Source organism: Lottia gigantea, assembly GCF_000327385.1.
Source record: "Lottia gigantea unplaced genomic scaffold LOTGIsca_60, whole genome shotgun sequence".
Taxonomy (NCBI): domain Eukaryota; kingdom Metazoa; phylum Mollusca; class Gastropoda; family Lottiidae; genus Lottia; species Lottia gigantea.
The window spans coordinates 535,495-555,483 of record NW_008710050.1 but is presented as its reverse complement, the minus strand read 5'-3'; the positions used below and the strand labels follow the sequence as shown (position 1 = coordinate 555,483).

Sequence of the window (19,989 nt, the reverse complement as noted above, 5' to 3'; positions counted from 1 at the left end):
CAGTGGCGGCGCCAGTAGAAGTACATGGGGGGCATTTGCCCCCCTAGAAAAGTGATTTGCACCCCCAATTGTACCCCCACATTATTTTCAATAAATCTAAATGTCTATCTTTTTTCTCCAAAAATATGTGTCAGAATGCACAAAATCAATTCATTTTTTCTAAAATAATCTTGAGAGAACCGTCTAAGACACTCTATGAGAGGCTTGCGACAATAACACTACCACAGAGTAGCCAAAATTTGAATACAGCCTCAGCAGTTGTCCCCCATTGAGTCAGTCTGCTCCCTATTTGTACCCCCAGTCTCGGAAGGCTGGCGTCGCCACTGATAGGGCTATATTGCACGATGATATTTCAGATGATATTACTAGCCAGGTTTCTTCGTGTATTCCAGGTCGAGTAGAGAGTAAGAATGCTGCTGAAGCAGTAGCTGGAGTTTTATTAAAAGATTATGTAAATGATATTAGACCTTATACAGATGGCGCTGTCATCATTAAAGTTGGATTAACCATCACACAGATTTTAGACGTCGTAAGTATTCAGAGGTTTTATTTCTATTCTCCTATTTATTAGAATTCCAAGCATTGAGTTTCACATGATTTTATATTCGGAAACTGTCTTTTTTTGCTTTTTATGACGACATATTAAAGGGATTGTAAAGAGATTTCTAAACTTGTTCATATATCAAGGACACTGATAGCATTAATTTATACTATTCTGATATTCAATCAGACGTCTACAAAGTTAAGATAACCTCTTTACAATCCATGTAAATAATCACATAATCTTTTTTGTTTTCTTTCTCTTCACAGAATGAGAATAATAAACTCATCAAAGTAGACGGTAGATTATTAATGAATTGGCATGATTCTCGCCTTGCCTGGAATTCCAAACAATACAATGACACCACCTCTCTCAGACTTCCTGCTCATAAAGTCTGGCTTCCTGATATCACTCTGTATAACAGGTATGTTCAGGAAACACCACCTTCGTCAGTCCAATTTTATAACTTCGATCCATTAATGTAATAATTGAAGTAAACATATCTTCACAATGTCAAGGTATTACGAACGTTGAATTATACCTTGACTGCCATAGCCTTCTTGTATCACGGAATGCAGCGATATTGAATTGGATGGATTGTACGCTAGCGATAACAGCCAATCAGAGCCCTGGTCAGGAAGGCTGTAAACATTATGGCTTATTCTTTACAGACTTTCTGTCGAGAGCTCTGATTGACTGTATTCATTAGCGCACAATCCAATCAAATCGCTACATTAGATTTTCTAGTACTTCTGAAGACTATTTACATATATTCAAGACTCAAATCACCCCCCTAAAATGGCGCATCTGTCTCTTTAAACACTAAGCATTGGACATTAGTCTAGTATCTTTTTACTTTGTAGCGGATCAAGTATGGAACTACAGAAACTTCGTCTGGTAATTTATTCCAATGGAATGGTATCCTATATTCCTAAACTATCCATTGAAAGTCCGTGTGAACTGGATAAAGCCGCAGTCTTCATGGTCTGTAGCTTTAAAATGGGATCTTGGGCTTACGATGGATACAGTCTTGATATTCGAGACTATTTTGGTAAAGGCATCATAAGCTTGGAAGATTTCACACAGAATAGCGACTGGGAGATCGTGAATTCTACCATCAGACGTAATGAGAAGTATTATAAATGTTGTAGCGAGCCTTATCCAGATCTCACCTTCACTCTTACTATCAGACGTAAAGAAAGATGTCTGGATTGTTTGGTAGACGTGGATGTAGTACCGATCATACTAGTCGCTTTCTTGGTTCCAATACAGTTCCTCATTCCTATTGGCTCTCGTGAAAGAGCCACATTCAGTAAGTAATCTTATAATTTGATTTTGAATACTGGTATAAACACTTCTAGGATTTTCGAAATGCTTTTGACATAATTGGTTATCAAGAAACGGGGGTCAAATAAACTTTCAACCGACGTCTAATTTGTCGTACGAATCGTATAGCCTATAATAGTCAATAGACAATTAGTACGATCATTGTTAGAAGAATACATCAGTTGTATTTATGGTATATACTTTATACCATTTATCAATTTTATTTTAGTTCGAGCAGGGCAGCTTTAATATCTTATACAAAACATCTGCAAGTTAAAATACGATTTTTAAAAATAATTAAATTTACCATTAGGCTAAAACAAGATTCGATGAACCCAATTTATTATGATGTGTTTTTTGTAAGAGTGTGGTAGTTTTGGCAACTTACTTCAAATCTGCAGGTCTAAAGTTTAAAGTTGTCTGGAAACTTCACAATCTGTATCTATTTCAGCTGGATTGTTATTTGTTGGAGGAGTTTTGATTCATCTTAGTTTAGGACAGAGTCTGGCTATAGCTCAACGCGTCTGGCAAACTGATATTCGTAAGTTAATTTAATGATTGATATACAACTTCATATGAAATATTCATTAGCTGCTACCAATCTATTTTCAAACTGTTATTATCAGATTCCTAGCATTGTTTGACTGTTCAGATCGTTAGTACAGGCTTTCTGGGATGTTATGTGAACGTTAGCTTATCGTTTATAGTCAATCAGAGAGAATTCTTTGTTTTTTTCAAAAGGTTATAAATATGACATAGAGGATATAATAAAAGAAGAATCTCGAGCTTTACCGAAAAATCTTAAAAAATAGAAAATTTAATTTCACATTGTGCAAATGATGTAGTTCAGGTATTTTCAACCTGGGGGTGGCTTGTAATTATCCCAAGGGGGTAACTGTGAAATATTTCAGGTAATGAGACGCTCTGTAATCTAGCATACAATCTTTGAACAATTATAATTTAAGTGGTTCTATTCAGAAAATCAAGAATCGTCAGGTTATATATAAAATTGAGCCCAATTTGATTGGATGAAAAAGTCGGTCAGGTTCTAACTTTGTTTATCATATTTTACAGAGATCTACTACAACTCTACCCTGGCTCTGATAGTGGTATCTGTCATCATCTCTGTATTTAATATACAGCTCTGTAGCAATGACAGAAAGAGAAGCCCGCTACCAGCTTTGGTGAAGAAGGTCAGTTTAATTTATTTAATTTTTTTTTTTATTTTGTTTTGTTTAATTTGACTCCTGGCGAGGACATGTTATTTATTTCATTGTCTTATATAACTCTTTAACAATTAACTGATGTTACGATGTGTTTAGGTCAGATTACAGTACCTCGTCTTCAATTCATGTTTTGGAGTGTATTCGTCCAAACAGTTGCAACACCTCAATGTCGTGCACGCGAGATGATTCATGATAAGTCATATAACAAGGGAAGTAACTCCATTCTTGATTTCGTATTTTCAAGGTCTTCCTTGGTAATCTTATTTTTTGGAATTGCATTTTCGTGCTAAATGTTGCAACTCACCAGTGTCTATCAATCCAAAAGATCATGAAATCTTATTACAAGGGAAATAACTCTTGTTTCTGTATTTTCAGGTCTTCCTTAGTGGGTTCAACTATTTGGTATTGGTCAAATCACCCTGGACATCCGAGATACCCGATACAATGGACGTTAAGGAGATACCAACAGACGAACAACCCCACGACGAAGAATCTGCTGGCGTTCTTGAACGACAGGTGGCGCACCTCATTCGTCTTGTCCAATCACTGGTCTCGGCTTCCAATGGTCGTCTGCGGGATCGTGATATCGGTGCAAGGGAGGAATGGAGGGCTCTGTCGTTGGTCATTGATAGATTATGTGCTGTTTTATTTTTCATCATTTTTATTCTCTACACTGCCGATTTGATGGGATAAGTTGAGATAGATTTAGAAGGAGATGTAGGATTTATGAAATGAAAAGGTCTAGAAAAATGTTGTAATGATACCAACTGTTTTTGATAGAAAAGAAACAAAATTGATATATTTTTTCGATGAATTTTTTACATCTATTGTCAATTTTTGAATGTTACATTTCCCTAAGTATGTCCCATTCTGATCTAAGTCCACCTCCAGATATTTCGTTTGTTTGGTTTTTTTTTTGTTGGGTGGATTACTTAAACTGTTTTAAATGTGGCAATAACAATCAGTGGATCGCGTTACGCTTATTTGATTGGTCGAATTAGTGGACGCATCTTTGATGTAGATGTCGTAAGACTCGGAATGAGGGAAGTTATCCACATAAAATAAACGAAACGAAATATCTAGAGTTGATTTAGTTGAAATTTGTGCCAAAAACAACAACGACATCGAAATGTCACGAAAAATAATTTTTTTTATTTGTTGTGAAGTTGGAAGTCTGTTTATAGGTCCTGTTTGTTTTTTCATCATTTATTGTCGGTTTTTCCTAATAATTCTGTTTTTCGTTTCTGATTTTAAAATATTTATAATCTACTCGTTCTTTCATTTAGTTAACTTTCAGATTATTTTCTTTATTAACAAAAATCTATCGTGTTTTCGTGTTTTGTTTAGCAAGTCTTTCATCTGATTCAAATACAGGTTCCATATTTCGTTTTGTAAATTCTTAAGTTTAATATTGTACGGAATTAATTTCCCATTAGAAGACAAGAAACGAAACAAAACATGAGTCTTGTTTTGATTAGAGTGTAGAACTTAGTTTGTTTAATTTATAGTATTGTTTGTACAGGGGCGTAGACAACGGTTAGTCGTCCTGATTTAGAAACCGTGACGGTGAATTAGGACACCGAAAGCATGGCTAGTCCGTACGCCTGGAAAACGTCTAGCCTAAGCTTCTGTTTTATAGCCCAGTAAATTGTTCATATCATTATAATATAATATAGAGGTGTGTCCGTGTTTTTATAATATATTAATTTATTTAAGTGTATATGCTTATGTTTTCTTGTAGACTATGACTGCAGCCGAGACGTCAACGCAACGTTTTAATTTTCCTAGGTGTTGTATTGGAACTTTTTTCAGTTCGTCGCCTAGAATTATCCAACTTCTTGCCTACTATGCCACCCCACTGCTCCTTGTAGTAGTGATGAATTTGGTGTAATGTACATTTTGTAAGGCCCCAGTTCGATAACTTTGGCATGTTGATTGTACAGATCTTTTAAAATTGCTTCTTTATCTTTTTTAACATTTTTTCGTTTCATATCTAAATTTTGTAAGAGTCTGTAAAATAAAATCTGTCAAAAAATATCTCAGAATTATGTCCACTCAAGAGAAGTACAGAAAGAAATACTGACGATGATATGGTCAATCCAGACCACAAAAAACAACATCTCATAAAATTAGAGTGATCTCCCCTACTATAACACACGTATTGAAACTAATTAAAAGCTGTATTATATTCTCCAGTCTTCTTGTGGTATCTAGGTGGTAATAATAATAATGATAAAGTCTTTATTTTACACGGGCCATGGTCCAATACACACGGACATGGTCAATATAATGAATGAATGAAAAAAAAACACCGCTGGTCATAGATCAGTGCTGCGAGCTGGTTACCCTACCCTACTCCATTTCATGTTCTTATATTTCTATGGAGGGAGAGGTAGGATTTATCCTGCTCAAGACCAGCGTTAACGATGTTTGCTCATCCCCTGACTTTTCCAAATTGATTAAATTCGGGCCAAAATAGACTTTTCTCCAAATATTTCTCATCAATCCACCGAGTAGTCTATTATACCTGTACTTACCTCTTCCTTCTGTTATTATTCAAAGTTATTAATCAAATTAACAAACCTGTATTTTACTTCTCTGGTCATTAGGTCATTGTTCGAATAAACAAAAACAAATAAACTGATTCATTTCAATCTACTTGAACGGGGTCAGTATGACTCTATTGAGCGGAACTCATCTGAAATCGTATAATTGTACTATTCTGAATGGCAAAGACGGGCCAACCTCTTGTTTACCCTACCCCCAATACCCACCCCAACCCCACAGGAGAAACGTCACTGATGCCAATGCTGTCTGTTTTTTAGCAAGAAAAAAGTTTGAGTCAGCAGATTGAGCGAGTAAATAAGAGAGGGTCGTGACAGGAGAAATTACTGATGATGAAAGATTGAGTTGATCTGAGAGAACAATAGAATTTCCTCACGCAATCTTCAGATAATTTGGTGCGAACTACAAGTTTTCATTATTAATGTTAGGTAATTAACAGACCACATTAATTGTTAATTACGGTACGTGTGATTCGCCAGATTTATTTTATATCACAATCTATTGAGAGCCGAGATATTATCAAAAATATATTGGTTTTCGTTTGGAATATTCGTACCTTTTTTAAAATTCAGATGCGACGGATACTCCCTCACCAAAAAGGAGGGAGGGGGGGCTTCAAGTCTCATTTTTAATGACTCAGATTTACCTCACCAAAGGCGAATCCTAGAAAGGCATTGGGGTATATTTCACCAACCGACTGATTGTACAATCGGAATAAAGAGAGAGAAAATCTATCAAAAAACAATCAGAGTTTGAAACGATAAAATTCTCATTCATCATTCTACCGAGTAATAACCACATAGAGCAGCCCTTCCTTAAACTTTCTAAATATAGGGCTACTAAATACAATTCAGTGGTGGGTATGCCTTCCCCCTCCCAGCACGAGCAATTTCATTAAAATGATTGAAAAAAGAAACAAAATAAAATGATACGTCCGACTCTTCTTCGCAAATGTAGGCTACTGATAACTGGCAACCCGATGGAGTGTGCAACGAAGGACAATTACAGGCTAATAGCTTCACGGACAGGCAATCAAATTAAAATGAACAGGTTTTAAACAACAGCAATGAACTTTGCTACCCGTCAACTGGAAAGGTTTTTAGTAAATTACAATCTCGTTTTAAAGAATAAACTTATTCTAAACTCACGTCAAAGACCCCTTCATAGTATTACACTGTCCATTAGTTGATTAAACTTTATCTTGACTTCAAATCACGGTCTTTTCACTTCAAAAGAATGAAGTAATATCTAATTATTGATCGTTTTAAAACAGTTTAATCAAATAGACGGTGTGTTTGTTGAGGTAAATAAGCCATGTCGGTATCTCAGAATAAACTATCAGAATACTTCACTATTTACAATTCAAATTTTATAATCAAAACCCATTATCAAATTAAAATCGATTGAAGAAACGTGACGTCAATTTAAATCAAATATAGAAGGTGCAATTTTCTTAATGTATTGTTGTTTTCTTTTCATCAAAATTCAATCGTTGGTATTTTTACATATTATAATTAACATATTAGAAAATATATCTAAAAACACAAACTACACGGAAGGGTGAATACATGAACGTGATGAATGAGTTTGATTTCAAATTGTGGCTACTCTGTGGAGGTGTCATTGCCGCAAGCAAAAAATTGAGTTGATTTGGTACATTCTGGGGCATTTATGGGAAAACAATTATCAAATTCGTATATTTAAATTTGTGGGTACAATTGGAGGTGCAAACCCATTGCCAAGGGGGCTGATCCCCACCCCTCTCCTGTGCACCCACTGGCACAGCCACTAATTAAAATCACAGTTTTGTGAGATACTGACACGACAAAATGAATCGTTATTTAAAAAGTAATATTAAAAGTAACTCTAGTAGAAATTAACAAGTATTTAATTGTATAAGCTGTAATTAGTTTAAATGTTGGTACCTGATAATTAGGAATCGACAAGAAGAAATCAGGTCAAGTCAGGTCAGGAATATCAACAAGGAAATTGTTGTTTACATTTTTAAATCCACAATTTACAGTTTTTATGATGTAAGTTTAAAGATGGGGTTTCCTTGTTTTTTTAGTGTCAAATAAAGCAAACTATTTGATTAATTGGTGTTTCTAATGAATTATCATGTATTCTTAATCATATCATTATGTTCTTATTACATATAATTAAGAGTTTTAACCAGTCATAAATGTCCATGTATAAACCAAAACTACTTTTTGACCTTTCTTGATCGGTCACTCATTGGAATTCTGCTGGTAATTCTCTTCTAATTTAGCTAATTATGAATTAATTATGGACATGTGAGACAAACTGGTATTTTCCAACTCATTAGAACATCTCAACTTTCTATTCATATAAGTATTAGCATTTTCATTTTCATTAATGAAAATAAGGGAACCCATCTTTAAAGGCTGGGCTTTCTGTTTCTATTAATGTTTTGCCATGTTTGGTTATCTGTTTTAGGAAACGGTTTTCGGAAATATTTTGTTTTGCAGCTATCTAATGGTGTGACAATCGAGAACAGAACAAGATAACGTTTTGGTTGGATGATGGGTATTATTTTCATATGTTAAATCACATGGAGTTCTCGCCAATAAACAAGAAAGTTAGCATTTTAAGAGAATTCCCTAGTACCCTGTTAGTAAAACATGGCGATGTGTTTTTTTGTTTTGTTTTTGATATTTTGGTAAAGGAGTAAATGTAAGATATTAATGGATTCTGATTGAAGTAGATATTGAACGAATGTTTCTGAAATAATGATGTTGATGTTTAGAAACCGTTCCCCTTTCTACCACGAGCAATAAATCATCGTAATCAGACAGTAAGGGTACTTGTGGTATCAATTTAGATTGCTGAAACTCTACCATGTTTATCGACTCGAGCTACATGGACACTTTAATGAAAATAATCGCATAAACATGTCGATGATGAGGCTGGGAGGTCCCCCGGGCCTGGAATATTGTCAACCAAACCATCTCACAGACTTGATAGGAGAGATTCAAGAGAGATCTGATTAGATTAAATTGTTCTTCACATGTACTTCAGTCACAGGATCATAAACCTGGCCAGGATAATGGCGGAGAAATAATTAAAATCATAAAGATTAGAATCTTAGTCAAATAGTGTCAACGTATTTCAAGATATCGGGTCAAACCAGCAAAAGTGTTGTTCACTTTTCATCTCAAACCGAGTACTTTTAAAACGTAGCAAGAAAGGTTTTCGTGTTTTCTATGAACATCTATGACAATTTCTTTTTAAATGTTTTATCATGTAGAAAAACTGGTCAATGTTTTTAATCTAAAAGATGGAAAGAAAACGATCAAGTTTAAAAAGCACAAGATCAGATAAAATTGCAATCAGAGAGTGATAGAAAAGATGAATTAGAAAGGGGATTCCCCTGACTCTATAATGATTGATATAGAAGGTTTAACTTGACAATAATTCTATATCAAACAGAGGCTTTCTGTCATTTCTCTGTTTCATTCATTAAACTTCATCGCTTTAAGTTGTTATAGTCCAGGGAGAGTCCCGCTTGGTTATTGAGAAAACGAAAGTAGGAAAATAATTCCGAAAAACTAAATGAAAGTTCTATTCTTCCAAGCAACCAGATTCTAGCTTGACCCATTTTCACAATATCAAGCTATTATTACAGACTTCTTATTATACCTTGACTGCAAAAGTCGCCTTCTTGTATCACGAAAGTTTGTATGCAGCGATTTGGTATTATTGTACGTTATTGAATATAGCCAATCAAAGCCCTTACAAAAATCTGTTAACAATAAGCGATATAAATGACAGTCTATCTGTCGAGTGATATGATTGGCTGCACGATCCAAAACAATTGCAGTCAGGGTAGAAGACGAATTTCAACAGAGTGGAGCGAAGATAAAGAAGCTAAACATAGCCCTGATTCGCTACACATCCATACTCTTACTCCTTCGCCTTGCTTGAAAATAAACTTGTGAAGGTAGCCTACAGCACAGGCGAAACTTCGCTTCTTGCTACGCATTAGCTGCTTCGCTTTAAAGACCTTAATATTTAACATCATTCTAAATGAAATGTTCGTGATTTTTCGTCTTGTTTCGATATGTCATGTCGGAGGCCGGTGTATCGTGTGGGATTTAGTGTATAAAGCCTTTAATTTTCAATTTACCAAATAAAAAGGCTACAGGTGAAATATTGTTGAAAACAAAGCAGAAAAAGTCGACAGAAACACATTTTACAGTGTTAAATTGCACGTGATAATGTTGACAGGTCCAGTATATAGGTGATAAGTAGACCTTCTGTTTTACTTCCGCTTTCTACCAGTAAATATTTTATGTTTGCTATTCTGCCAGTAATAAGTGTAATTTTATTGATCAAAAGTTATCAACCGGAAGTTGTATGTGTGTTCGTGTGAATCTGTATCTCTATGAATGGTCTAAGTATGCTCAATAAAGTCCAATTAAACTAAACCGAACTGCAACCGCTTGCAACTTTGTCAGGTTGTATGAGAATCTTATTAGATAATTAGATAACAATTTTGTTTACTTTTTCTGCTATTTTTGTCTCCAATTTTCGAAGAACTGTCAGAAAGCAAATCTGGCATTTTGCTCCACTTTCAGTACGTCATCATTTTCACGAAATAGGTCCTACATGACACGCTTTGATTGGTTAAAAATAACGTCAGTAGAAACAGACTGTTGAAGTACAATCGAGATTGCAGTTTTACAGATTTTGCATGCGTTTGCGTTTGAGTTTAATTTATATTTTGGATTTATTGACTTTATAGAACTGTATAAGATATATAAATGGTTTTTGTTGTGAGGGCTAGCCCCTTTAATTCTGACAGTAATGCTTATCAAGTGGAGCGTAGGCGATGGTACCGTTTCATTTATACTTGATTACAAAACCTGTTGAGTTGGTATATCGTTTTATAGGAGGTTTCCTTTCCATAAGTAGATATAAAGCGGATGAAATAATTAGCCGATCAAACAGGCGATTTATTCCATTATTTCATCTACCAAAGACGTCCTGACTGTGTGTTAGTGTCACATTGTCCGTAAATGGTTTACCATAAACTTTCCAAATAGATGCGCATCAAACTTGAAGGGCGGTATATCCTTTCCAGTAGGAGATTTGTGTCAGATATTTTTCATTCAGAAATATAGATCCTTGACAAGACAAGAAATTCAATTGAGGTGGGTGGGGGTCGTTGAGTTTTTCACGGTAAGTAAAGTGCCGTAACTTCAAGGCAAACTGAATTCGACACAATAGAAATATAAATATGATATCGGCTTACAGATGGATTTCCTAATTTTTTAGTGTCAAATTAAGCAAACTATTTCATTAATTGATGTTTCTAATGAATTACCATGTATTCTTAATCATATCATTATAAATCTTATTGCATATAATTAAGAGTTTTAACCAATCATAAATGTCCATGTATGTACAGTCTGGATAAACAAAAAAAGACTTTTTTGATCTCTCTTGATCGGTCACTCATTGGAGTTCTGCTGGTAATTCTCTTCTAATTTAGTTAATTATGAATGAATTAATTATGGACATGTGAGACAAACTGGTATTTTTCCGATTCAATAGACCATCTCTACTTTCTATTCATATAAGTATTACCATTTTCATAAAATAAGGGAACCCATTTTTAACTAAAACATAATATAGTGCGAAGTGGGGCTTGGTCGTACATAAGACACATAATGCACCAAAATATCCATATTCTTCTCAATATTATATAACCAAAGGTATGTTCTATAGTGATATCTGACTGAAAATGATGCAATTCGATGCTATCAGTGTCCCGTTATCTATCTATCTGTATGCATCGTTATGATAATATTAACGACGAGCGACAATAAAGATAGACTGAGATAAGAAAAGTTGTTTATTGCAGCTTCATCAAGACTCATAACAATTACATTAACTAATAGATACATTCAACAACACCGTTATAATATTAATTACAGTAATAGATATAATTAATGATATTACAGGGACGAAGGCTGGGTAGAGGGGTAGGCTAGCCGAGAACTGTTGAAAGGGTTCGGGAAAGGGGGAGGGGGTCAACAAAATTCTTATATGGAATAACCGGACAAATATAAGCAGATAACCGAAAGGTCTTAGTTTCGTATCTTGGTATACATTTCAGAAATTCAAAAGTCAAATTTCAACATGACAAAAGAAATGAACATTCGACGGTTTTGTATTTATTACCCCACGTTAAACATTTTTGTGAAGTAAAACTAAAAAACTGAAATGGACAGAAAGGAGGATAGCAGTATGGCTGTGTTGAAGGTAGGGACCGTCTCCCAGTCTCAGCCCCTATATTGAAACATAAATTATTATCAAAAGCGTTCAATAACATTGTCTTACTATCACAGTGACGGATCTACAACATCTGAATAAAAAGGAGTTTTTTTTCTAATAAGCTTTCTATTCTGTATCTTATAGGGGTAATGAAATTGAGTTATATTTATAAAACTCTACATTAGCGAATAATAATACATGATTTTATTTGGTTTACCAGGCAACCATACAACAGATTTCAGATCGGGTTGAATATTACATTAATAATAATAATAATAATAATAATAATAATAATAATAATTTCTTATATACTAATTTGTTTATTTTTATAATTTGAACATTAACAATATCAACATGGAATATATATGGCTATATAATGACTATTTTACAAATATTGGGCTTAATCAACCAAATCCTCCAAAATAAAGCGGTGTGGAATAATTGAGGAATGGTTGTTTCTGATAATTTGGCAGAAATTGCTGGTTATCGAGCCCAATGACTATGGCGTGAACTATATACAATGGTAATGTAACAATATTTACAGTAATATAATACCTATACCTCATCAAATTAATTATTAGATAATTTTAAAATATTTCAACGAGAACACGAACAGCTGAAGCCTCCCTTTCGGATAACTTAACATCGAATTTCGAACTCTAAAGAAATGGAATAAAAACATTTCTGGACAAATTCACTTTTATTTCACACGCCAATATTTAAAAACAGTGTTTTTTGATTCAATTGAATTTATTATAGTAGGCCTACATTGTACATCAAAATTCAAAGATAAAAGAAAATATTATTATACAACTTTGTTTTTATTTCAGACTTTTTGTTCTCTCTTTATCATTTAGAGTTCATAAAACCAAGCTTCCTGTTTACAATGTTCACATAGCTAATAATTTTATGTTGATATTCATTATTGGAATAAATTCGACCCTGTATAGTATTTTAAACTGCAAGTAACCATGCAACCCCAGCTACCTTTTCATAATGTCCTAAAACCTCGTGTCTATATTTCAGTACATTCGACCCTGTATACTAAACATCCTCAGTCAGTAGAAATTAAACAACCGTCTGTAAATCTACCAAACTATACCAGACACAACATTAGCGCATCAGATCAGAACAAATGTGATTAGAATTAAAATTATCCTTGCTTTTATTTCCAAGTTGTTTCAGACATAAAACAAATGGAAATAAATAGAGAAAATGTCTTCAGTACTTTTATATCATTCTCCCGCTCGTTTTGGAGTTTTTATTTAAATTTCGAACTCATCGACAATGATTTTACAAAATGGCAAATGGATTGAATGCTGGCAATACTTAAAGGTACTCTCACACCAAAGCGATTACTAGTTGAGTATGGTTGCGAATACGAATAGTGGTTATAAGCTTCGAACGCAACTTTCATGCAACTGAGTTGTGAGTTGCGTTCGAAACTAATGACCACTTTTAATTCGCAACCATACCCAATTGGTAATCGATGTGAGAGCATCTTTACGCAGGCCGTAACTAATTTGTTTTGGATATTTCAAACAGAAAATTAAATCATTTCTGCTACATGTACCATTTTTATTTTCTCCTCAATATGGACAAATGAGAATAGCCAGATGTGATATTACTTTCCCGCTCTTAATCCGTTACGTCTGCAACACTGTAGGTCACGTGACCCCCTGGTTATGTACAAAAGTTTGATTATAAAAACAGCGGTAGGAAAATTGAATTAGGGAAACGAAGCATTCGTCATGATAATCGTATTTGCTGGTGAATTGTACATTGACAAATTATATTTATCAGGCTGAGTTTAGAGAAGTTTCTATAGACTGAGACAGTATAATGATAGTCAATAGGTAGCTGTAATTCAATCTTACACCAATCTGATATCGTTACAATAAATTCAATAGAAATACCAATTCACTCTAAACACATTACTCTATTCTTTCTCTATCATGCTGCGTTCGTTTCGAGTGTTTATTCAGGGACAGACTCGCTAGCAAGGTCAATATAATCAGAGTCATTACCCTCTCTCCTTATACCTTGATAGTACGGTACTCTAATACTTAGTCCGAAACCCCCTCCCCTTATAGCTTGATACACAGGTACAACAATTCCTAGTCTGAAACCTTCGACACACTACCGTACGACTTTTAAGCCATAAATTAGACAGTTACAAAAGGAACGAATATGAGCCAGCAATAAAGGCCTTTCTCATAATCAAATGAATTTGGATATTTCTTCAAAATCCCGATCCTAGTTTTGGGCTATCTGAAAACAGGAGTACTGGTCACTCATTGGTACTAAAATCAATACACGTGGTCACTTTACCCCCGTCAGATTAGTTATTAATAACTGTAAGGACTACGAGAGTTCTGTAGGACTATGCGGTGTCAGTAGGTTTCTGGCAATTTTATGTCTAGATAGAAATATTCTATTTCGTTGATGGGTAACATTGTATCCAATTCCATTGAAAATTCAAACCAGAATGTTTCATTGAGTGTTCTTCTGTTGGTGATTTCACTTTCATCCATGATCTTACGAAAGTATCATCTCAGGTTCTCGGTCATTTAATTTTCAACCAATCAAATACCGTGTTACATAAAAGATTTCCTTACAATATGTCAGATTAAATCAATTAAAAACTATTATAGATATACTACTCCTTTCTTTAATTTTTGCTATAAATATATTTTTCGGCTAAAATTAAAGGAAGGAGTAGTATATCTATGAAAGTGTTCATATTTAAATATCATTTTAAGATAATATATGCGAGATGTTCTGGAATATTTATTTTTTAAAAAATTGACTACTATTGTCTAACCAATTTTAATAATGTTTTTAGAGTCGATAGTATAATTAATGACAACTTTTAATGTAATTGTGTATACACGCTATCTATAGATGGGAAATGGAGTCACCAACAAAAGTCAAAAACAGAATTCGACCAATCACAGAACATTTCAAAAAACAGAATTCGACCAATCACAGAACATTCAAAATCAGAATTCGACCAATCACTGATCATTTCAAAACCAAATTTGAACCAATCAAAATAGAATTGATCGACATTGAGAAAGTGTGGAAAGATATATATAATAGATTGTAATAGATTGTAACAAATTGTAAGATGATTTGACAATGAATCGTTTAATGAGATCAGAGATATGGCACGTTTACACGACACTAAACTAATCCGAATTAGAGCCGACTATCATCAACTTATATTAATTTTCATCACATATTGTCAGATATAAAATGAAGGAATCGTACATAACAATCTATTTTATTATATAAGTTAATAAGGAATTGTACATTCTAGAAATCAGGTAAGTCTATACCACAATTCGTCAATATTATTAAGTAACGGGTCTTACATACAACGCTTTGATTGGTTGAAAATAATATCATTAGAACGCAACTGCTGTAGAAAACATGTTAGATTACAATGGAGAAGAAAAATATAAGAAAAAAGAAACATAATTGTAGTCTTATTCTAATCTTTGATAATTAATTAATGTAAATTTCAAATCGAATTAAAAGTGTCGTGTAAACGCTTCAATAAATATTAAATTTTAACAAATAATTGACAACAATTTTCTATAATTAATCTAACTTGGTGAAATAATCTCAAAAATCCCCACCCCCATCTCTCATATAACTGTCTTTACTTTCCTTCTGCACAAATTCTTCTCTTGTTTCATAAACTGGTGATTGATTGGGCGATGTATTATAGTCGATTGATTCGTTCTGGGTCGAGCCGTATTTTTTATAGGTGAAATTATTTGTATTAGGTTTCAATGAATGCTCTGGTCGCCATTCTTCCTCCGAGGGTGGGTCTGCCCAGGGTTGTTTCTCACCCGAGGCGAATATAGCGTAGAATATAACACCAGCAAAATGAATCATACTAGCAATAAGAAAGACGTACTCCCATTCTCTGGTTGCCTGAAAAAATAATAAATTAAATTAAGTCTAAATGCAACATTCTGTTAAGCATCAACAACGCACGAGCGAGGACTTTTTAGTCAATCACTTTTTATCGTAAAAGAAACAAATAAAGTGGCTTTTGCAGTCAAGGTTAAAGACGAAGTAAGAAATAGCTTGACATTGTGAAGATGATACAAGAATGGGAGTTGTTGCAGTCAAGGTATTAGACGAAGCTTGTAATAGTTTGACATTGTGAAGATGTAGTTTGTAATAGCTTGACATTGTAAAAATGAAGTTTGTAATAGCTTGACATTGCGAAGATGAAGTTTGTAATAGCTTGACATTGTGAAGATGAAGTTTGTAATAGCTTGACATTGTGAAGATGTAGTTTGTAATAGCTTGACATTGTAAAGATGAAGTTTGTAATAGCTTGACATTGTGAAGATGAAGTTTGTAATAGCTTGACATTGTGAAGATGAAGTTTGTAATAGCTTGAAATTGTGAAGATGAAGTTTGTAATAGCTTGACATTGTGAAGATGAAGTTTGTAATAGCTTGACATTGTGAAGATGAAGTATGTAATAGCTTGACATTGTGAAGATGAAGTTTGTAATAGCTTGACATTGTAAAGATGACTATATACAAGAAGACCATATCAATTCTTACCGTTTCAAAATCTCGCTCTTGTCCTTTGGTAATTCTCTGTACTACGATAGGACATAACATTCCTGACAGGGTACCGACACTGTTAGATAGACCCATTAAAATACTAGCATACCGGGGTGCTATATCTAGATGGTTTACATTGAAACCTGGAAATATAAATCAAATGAATGGAGTTTTACGTCCTACTTTTCTGCACCTTGTGGGCTCATAAACAAAATACAGAATAATATTGTTACAAATTGATTGTAGGAATGAATTAAAACTAGAAAATATATAATAATCATAATAATAATTCATTGTATGAATGAATTCAGATGATGTTTTACATCCTCAGTGTTCTGGAAATTAAAACAGAAAAATATTGTCGGCAGAATTTGTAGTCGAAATATTAAAGAGATTGGGATGTAACGATACGAAGGTAACGATGGTTGTATTTCAACTCAATTTTCCTGATTTGAGTATAGTTAAAAGTAGTTGGACAAATATACGTCGTGTGGAGAACTGGTAGGACCAGAGATTTGTTGGACTTCGTTGAAGGGTAAATTCAGGCGAGGCTACAAAATCTATCATAAGTTTGTTTGTTCAAGAGACGCAATATTTAAAATATAAATATATGGAATTTAATGTCGTAATTTCTGAGTATTTCCAAAACTGAATTAAACTATTTTAACTTTAGGATATTTTCTATATAGTATTTTTACACTGTGTGCCGTCACTACTAGTAATATTCTAGAAAGTAACTAACTATTCTAACGCCAAAAAAAACGCAAAAATACTTCTAGAATATACATCATCACAGGTTGTCGTTTACCTTCCCTTCCAAATAACAAAAATAAAACAAAACATGGCTTATTTTAGAAGGCGTTAATAACATTTTCTGTTAACTCCAATGCCCTTTCCAACAGAATAAAAACTCTAATGACGATAAAAAAATATATTAAAAACTTTAAAAATATCGTTTGGAAATGTCAGCCTTCGATTTGCTTTAATAATGCCATTTCTAAAACCTTGCGCTCGGCTATTTATGAAATATATTCGACATTTAGAAGTTAGAAGAGCATTAATTTTTTACGAAGGCGAAGCACAAAGCCATCCAACCGTTTCAATTTGTTTCACATTTGGAAACTAATTTGAGTGAAAGAAAATGAACTGACAATATATCGGCGTGAAGCGACAAAATGAATTTTATGATTAATAAAGAAGAGAAAAAAAAACTGACGTGTAATTTTGCGCTTCACGTGCAGTCCTTATTAGTCGAGTGCACACTGCAGCGTCTGTCATAACTCTTTTCCATAATTTACTACAGGCTAGAGGAGATATACTAGTAACAATTCGCCCTATGGACAGGAGGGGTGGGGTTTTGGGTGGGCGGGGGAGCTGGGGACGTGACAAGTGACATGGGGCTGTGGCTGTTTAAATTCACTAACGACTGTAGAGTATAGTAGAGTATATACGGGTACCAGTGCAGACCGTAGGTTTGAAGTACAAAAATAGGTTAGACGTCCTAGGCGAAGAGACTTGGAGATGAAAAGGTTGGGCAAGATAATTACAACAAAATATCATCAGGTGGTTCCTGACATTCTATAGCATGTTGACTGTTGTTTATGAGCAAGTGGAATCTTGATTTAATTTAAACACCAGTTACTGACTCAATCCAGTCCTGGCAGATATTCACTTATTTGTCAGGATCGCAAGTTACGAACGTTGCTGTTTATGATAATAATATATCAAGAACCATCGTAATAACACCAGGTTTAAATTCCAATGGAGAACTTTGATCAACTGTAGTGTTATTTTCATCATATCATAGCTATTGTATGCCGATTGTTCTGTGTAGCATTCAAGATATAAGGTTCGGTCAAACCGTGTTATGTTTCAAAACGTGATTAACAAGTTTTTCGAATGTGCGAAACATTCCACAAAAAATCAGTATAAAATATCGGTGAGAAGTAGAATGCAGGATTTTAAACAGTTTGTCCACGTCCGAGGTCACCAGCATAGGTCAATTCTTAAGGTCAATTTCGAAATCTTAAACATCCTTTGTTATTGATCAATTGCCATGGTAACTTGGTAGTTTCTGACAGTTTGTATTCAAATTCAAATGATGAACCTGACCAGGAATTCGAACCCTATGGTACCTTATGACGCATTCTCGGACGAAGTAACTCGCGCCTATTGACTTATATTACTAATTGACGCAGTTAAACATTGATCTGATTGTATCTCATGATGTTGATCTGTATAGTGGTGGAGGGACGTGAAGCAGAGCATGCTTACTCTTTTAGAAACACCTGATGGTACTTCTCTTTGGACTAAACAACTCTTACTCTCGATTTAGCCATATTTTGGACGAGATTTTAATGAATGGAATTGTCTTGCTTGTAGATATAGTAGTGGGTGTCGAGTGCATAGCAGATCATGTTTACTCTTTTCGAAACACCTGATGGTACTTCTCTTTGGAGGAGACCACTACCAAACAACTCTTACTCTCTATTTGGCCATACTTTGGACGATATTTTAATCTGTTTGTAGAGATTTTTATGACATAGATTGGCAGTGAGATAAGATAAATAAAGGCCCCGATTTCTTTCAGATTTCTCGACAGATGTGAAACAAGAAAATATAGACAAATAATTCTCCTCGTTGCACACTGCATGGTATGGTCTGTTTTCGGCGCCCATCCACAAGCTGGACAACAGTAAATCTATTTCGTGTCATTTCAGAAGTTCCGTTGTTGTTTTTTATTTGACTGAAGTCGGGACGGGAATGATAATCGCGCGACAAAACATCATTTAGTTACTCAGTGAGGCTGAAAATCGTTAATCAGCCGTAACTTGTTAACAGAGACTACAAGATGTGAAGCTTTTAAATCCCGGAGTAGAATAATGGCGTTCGGAAACTCGACTAAAAGTGAAATGTAACCGAACGTTAATTTACGATTCGTTCCACATATTTTGTTGAATAAAAGTTATCAGGGTAAATAATTAAACACAATTTTTAGTGTTTTGGATTAAAAACAGATTGTATGACTCATGTTGTATGGCCTTGAATAATTCTGGTATAGGGTCATAGTATACTGACAGTCAAGGGCTCTAAAGTGTTTTTGTTAGGGAGGGTGGGGGCACTGGGAATAACTCGTCGGAGGCAAAGAAATTTTGAATATTTGTGAATTAAAACATTTTGAAGTGTATCTGAATAAATTCAACGGTTATTTGGCAATTTTCCTAGTTCACTTGGATATTTATTTAGAACAGAAATAAAGAGATTTTGACGGATAGTTTGGATTCGTGGATATTATTTATATAATCCTTTACCAGATTTTATTGTAAGAAACGCATGATAATAAACTTATTTTAGGGCCGATATTTTTGTGGGTCATCCTAATTTATGAGGCTACAGTCGTTTGAATTATCATTGATTCAGTTAAAGTTAAAAAATT

General features: G+C 34.1%; 2 protein-coding genes across 2 annotated transcripts in view; one reads left to right on the top strand and one right to left on the bottom strand.

Moving 5' to 3' along the window:
• Positions 1-460: 460 nt before the first annotated feature.
• LOTGIDRAFT_128212 (hypothetical protein) lies at positions 461-1,861 on the top strand (the record flags this gene model as incomplete). The annotated part of the gene is made up of 3 exons (XM_009064089.1): positions 461-529; positions 811-993; positions 1,427-1,861. Coding segments are annotated over 3 exons (687 nt in total), but the record flags the coding sequence as incomplete, so codon positions are not given.
• Positions 1,862-15,588: 13,727 nt separating this feature from the next.
• The window catches only part of LOTGIDRAFT_128007 (hypothetical protein), a gene marked incomplete at both ends in the record, with an annotated part of 33,184 nt that continues 28,783 nt past the window's right edge, over positions 15,589-19,989 (bottom strand). Inside the window, 2 exons of the mRNA XM_009064088.1 lie at positions 15,589-15,903; positions 16,551-16,696. Of these exons, the coding sequence (XP_009062336.1) occupies positions 15,589-15,903; positions 16,551-16,696 (461 nt within the window). The remainder of the gene's footprint in view (positions 15,904-16,550; positions 16,697-19,989) is intronic.